At 34.4% G+C, this 5257-nt stretch overlaps 1 protein-coding gene and 1 long non-coding RNA gene across 2 annotated transcripts; both read left to right on the plus strand.

Annotated features, from left to right (window-relative positions):
• Window positions 1-1480: 1480 nt before the first annotated feature.
• On the plus strand, window positions 1481-2296 carry LOC116107070 (probable LRR receptor-like serine/threonine-protein kinase At1g56140). The gene is made up of 3 exons (XM_031393367.1): window positions 1481-1493; window positions 1681-2061; window positions 2160-2296. Exons 2-3 carry the CDS (start codon window positions 1747-1749, stop codon window positions 2181-2183), a joined length of 339 nt encoding a protein of 112 aa, XP_031249227.1. The 5' UTR covers window positions 1481-1493; window positions 1681-1746; the 3' UTR covers window positions 2184-2296.
• A 147-nt stretch (window positions 2297-2443) lies between these two features.
• Window positions 2444-3882, plus strand: LOC116107072. Its single transcript, XR_004124394.1, has 3 exons — window positions 2444-2587; window positions 2961-3042; window positions 3782-3882. It is a non-coding gene; the product is annotated as an uncharacterized LOC116107072 (long non-coding RNA).
• Window positions 3883-5257: the final 1375 nt, after the last annotated feature.

Raw genomic sequence — 5257 nt, forward strand, 5'->3', positions numbered from 1 at the left:
GATTCTCTTACTCACTTGTAAATTTATTGAAAGCTTCCCTCTATCGATTCTAGATTTGAGTACTTTGTATTTAAGTTAGTTTTAGTTTCTTATTTTAGATTTTCTCTGATCCTTCTTCTTTCATTAATTGTACATCACTTGTTTTTTGCTTCTCTCACTAGGTTTCTTGGAAACGATTGTCTGTCAGGAACCTTCCTCAGCAAAATACTCTATATCTTCAAAACATCTAAGCCTTAATTTAAGTTAACTTGAGAATTATGCCCTATAATATCTTGTCTAGTTAGATGGATGTTATATGTCCATTTTTGTTGTATCTGCCTTGAAAGTTTTAGAGGCTTCAATTTAGAAGAGTGGAGAGATATTGGTGCCAAATGTTTCATGAATAGGTTAATAAATATCTTCATACAAAGATTTTTCCATGTACAATGAAGAAGAATGAAAAGGGACTAGTGCTCCTGATATTTATCTTGGAAATAGGCCACCCCATTTAAAAGTCAAAAATCTTAACTATAGTTAGTTGTAATCACTTTTTTTAAACAAGTAATTGATGAAAGCAATTGAAAATCTCGAGTGATTTGTTCCTTTTTTAGATCTGTATGTTGCTGCATATTATTCCTTCTAACTGGTGCTTAATATACTCCTGCAGAGATTTATCTTGCAATTATCTATCAGGAACTTTTCCATCGTGGGTGTCTACAGGTTCAAAACAGCTGTATGTCTCTTGAACCATAATAACTTAGTTTTCCATCTTCATTTTCTAAAAATCAAACATTGCTTTGGACCTTAGGCATTGTGGAGCTCAATAATCCTCTTTCCTTGTTTTGTTAATAGATTATAATGTTTTACATGATTGTATGAATTAATCAATAATAAAATTTACGACAATCATGCCAGTTCAAGAGAACCAGATGACAGTATGAGAAATTGTTGAGTATTCATTTTCATGGCCTACACTTAGCACTTTAGTGATTCAGTTTTCTCTTATCATGTGACAATTATCAGAAATACTTAACAGCGCCCGACTAATTGCCTTGATGTGCTTGAATTTCTGATGTCCAAACAAATGTCACTTGGAATAACCATTTGGCGTACAATAAAGTCGCAGCTCATTTCTGATGTCTTTCTACCATAGTTGATTATTTGTCATGCTCTGATTTTAATATAGTATATCTCTAGTTAGTATACTTCAAACTTTGAAGTATAATTTATCTTTGCATTGAATTGAACAGGAATCTAGTGGCCAACAATTTTACATTTGAAAGCTCAAACATCAGGTTAGTTATAGTTTCATTTTTTATAAATAAGGTATTAGATTTTATTTTCGAAAAAAGGCTCTCACTTAAAGAAAAAAATTACTAGAAATATGAAACCTCGGCAAGGGAATATGCTGCTTTAACAAAGATAACTGGTAATGTTCTCTGTGCTTGCCAGCAGTCTCCTAGGATTGAACTGTCTGCAGAGAAACTTTCTCTGCAATAAGAATGCTCCGCGCTGTAAGCGTCTTTCTTTCTGATGTATAATTATTTTTCTAAAATTTGGTGTACTATCAATTTACATTTCTCCGTGCATTATTTTGCTTAAATATAGATGCTACTATGGCTTTATAAATTGTTTGTTAATTCAGCTCCAGTTGGGATAACTGGACCAAATTGATAGCATAGTGTATTTTTGCGACTGCAGATTCAAGTTTTGCAATCAAGTGTGGTGGTGAAGAAATGAAGGTTGATATTATAGTGTGTGAGGCCGATGGCTATGATCTTGGTGGAGCTTCTTGTATTGTTCTTGATACCGAAAAATTGGCAATTAGTGGTGCGGGTTTGTTTTCTGATGGACAATTTAACACTCAATGTTCAAAATATTGGCTCGCAAGTGACTGGCACCGCAGGCCCGAAGCTTTATCAGTCTTCAAGGCAATCCTCGGGATCACTTAGATTCTATGGACTTCATCTGGAGAATGGACTTCACAATGTAAGTTTGTCCTTTGCTGAGACAGTTTTTGGTGATCAGGGCTCACAAAAGTGGATGAGTCTTGGAAGGCATGTTTTTGATATCTATATTCAGGTAAACATTCACTGGAAAATTTTGGTTCATACCCTTATTATATATATAGTTTTGACTATTACAATTTCATCTGTTTTCTTTCCTAATTGATCCTGTAGGACTCTCCAGTTAAAAGATTTTGACATATCAACAAGAGCAGGTGGGGAAGGAAAAGCAATTACAAACAAATTTAATGCTAATGTGTCTGAGAACTATCTTGAAATTCACCTATTATGGGCTGGTAAAGGGACCTGTTGCATAGCTGAAGGAGGTAGCTATGGGTCATTAATTTCAGCTCTTAAGTGTCATTCCTAGTAAACTATGAGATTCTTTTAAATCTTCGTATAAGATGAGTTGCAATAACTGTGCTTAAATGCTTTCTAATAGACTTCCTAGTCAGATTTCACACCAACTGTTGGTATTAGACGAAAGAAGAAGAAGAGTGGGTTGATTGTTGGTATTGCTGTAGCTCTTGGAAGTTTGGGTTTGATACTGATATTTTTAATTCTTCACTTGAGGATAAAAAGAGATAATGATGATGCAGAAGGTAAGAGTGCCAAAGAGATTTTTTAGAAAATAGAAGTTGTAAAATCTTTGTAACCAAGTTTGTTTTTGAAAATCAATGAATTTGCATTTCACTTCAGCATTCCAGAATATAGGTGTAGCATAAATGTGATTTTTGTTTTGGTGCACCGAAGAAACATAAATAACAGATATATAATATCTTATCCTTATAACAGATACAAAATATGGGCTTCTGATATCTAATTTCAAAACTACGAATAGCATATTCCATGAAATAGGCAAAGCTTCTGTTGTAATTCATCTCTTGTCATGTAAATCCTCAACGTTATGTATTCTTTTATGTTGCTTCAATATGTAGTGCTACTTGGAATAGGACCTAAACTAAAAATTTTCAGTTATGCTGAGTTGAGGTCTGCAACACAAGACTTCGACCGTCCAAATAAGCTTGGCCAGGGAGGATTTGGACCTTTGTAATAGGTAACTTTTATATCTTACATTTACAAGTTACAAACGATAAATAGTACACTGGGAACTTGGGTTGAAATGTTGTATAACAGGAAAAATAGGTGAATTTCAGCTTTTGGAAACTCACCAAGGATGGAGCAGCTATGATTTATGTAAATAAATCTGGTGCTAAAGGGTACACTTTCTGATGGAAGGGTAATAGCTGTGAAGCAACTTTCACCAGGATCCCACCAAGGGAAAAATAAGTTTGTTAATGAGATTGCTACCATAATTGCATTGCAACATCGCAATCTTGTGAAATTAGATGGTTGCTGCATCGAGGGAACTAGGCTCCTCCTTGTTTATGACTATCTTCAAAACAAAAGTCTTAATCAAGTATTGTTTGGTATGAAGATGCTAATTGATGATCAACCTTAGTTTAAAATTTTCTACTTTGCTTTTCTTGCAAGCAACTCCAAATCAGTGCATGTGATTTCTATCTGATGATTTACTACCAGTTATAAACAATGAATTTTGCAGTACAAAATACATTTGTGATGACTTTCAAATGTTTTAGTATATAAAGAGAAATATTTGCACTGCTCTGTAAAATGCATTTAGTACAAGAGTAGGGAAATGATTTCCAAAGAGCTGATTGACATTATTTTAATAAGCTCCAAGTCATTTCTGGAGATAAATTGTCGGTGATTTCTCAATTATCAACGTTAATAACTCTTGGAAGATCTTAATGATTGCAGCTATGTTTATGCAGGAAGAAGGGAGAGGCATCTTGATTGGCCTACCTGGTTCAAAATATGCTTGAGAACTGCAAGAGGTCTAGCATATCTTCATGAGGATTCTAGGCCAAAGATCTATACATTGAGATGTCAAAACAAGTAATATTTTACTTGATGCAAAACTCTGCCAAAAGATATCAGATTTCGGATTGGCAAAGCTGTATGATGACACTAAAACTCACATCAGCACCAGAGTTGCAGGGACCAGGTAAGCTGCTGCAATCATTCCTTGACTACCATTCTTCCTTAATACTCCATTTTAGAATGTGCTGCTCAGTATTTCAAAATATCTAGTAGATTTTGTTGTGAGTATTTCAGAAAGGGTTGGTCATTCTAAAATTGTTCCAACTTGAAGGCACTACCAGAGTCGATGCAAAAACTTCAGTTCTTATATAGGATGCCAATTGTGCTCTTACCCAAGGATATGGATCGTCTCATCTCTTTGAGAGAACTTACAATTGATAGCGTTCTAAATTGACGCAAAGATACGAACAGAAACAGGTGAAGATTGGTCAAGATTCTCATATCCCGTACATTCGACGCAGGAAGATCACAAACGACAAAAATTAGGTATACTAATCAATCTCTCTTCTTCTTCATCATTTAGTAGGTAAATATTATGATATATTTATTGCTCTCTTCTTCATCATTAGATCTAATTTCGAAAAACATTTAACTAATGATTCTCGATTTCTCATTCTTTGTTAACTCTATTGTTTTATATGTATGCATTGGCCATAAACTTCAAAATAATAGTTCTCCATCAAGCTCCATGTCTATAACTTATGTCAGCTGTTATAGTTTGATTTAGGATGATCTTTGTATAAGTTAGTGGAAGTTATATTATTCTCAAATTTTGTTGGTTCTTTACTGTATTCAGATTAATATTATCATAAGAGCTTTTGATCTTGCTTGCAGATTCAAGGTTAGCAATTAAGTGTGGTGGTAAACATGAGAGTCGACAATATGGTGTATGAAGCCGACGATGGTGGAGCTTCTTTTAATTGTCGTAAACCTGAAAAATGGGCACTAGTAATGTGGCTTGTTTTCTGAGGGACAATTTAACACACTTCCTCAAATACCAACTCAGAAGTGATTAACACTACAACACCAGATCTTTATTAGATAGAAGACATCCCCTGGGTCACTCAATATGATGGACTTGGTCTTGAGAATGGGGTTTACAATGTAAGCTTGTTCTTCGCTGAAATAATTTATGAAGTCGAACCTCAAGAAAATGGAGGAGTCTTAGAAGATGTTTTGATTTATTTCGGTAAACATCGGTCATCAAATGTAATCTTGGAGATCTTGTGAAAATTACCTTGCCTTTACCGATTCTACTATTGCAATTTTATATTGAAAAGTATATACTGTCTCTCCCACAATATCATGTAGAGAACTGCAATTGAAGGATTTTGACATAACAAAGAGGCACGTGGGTTTAGAAGAGA

The sequence above is a fragment of the Pistacia vera genome, unplaced genomic scaffold (genome assembly GCF_008641045.1).
Source record: "Pistacia vera cultivar Batoury unplaced genomic scaffold, PisVer_v2 Contig526, whole genome shotgun sequence".
NCBI lineage: Eukaryota > Viridiplantae > Streptophyta > Magnoliopsida > Sapindales > Anacardiaceae > Pistacia > Pistacia vera.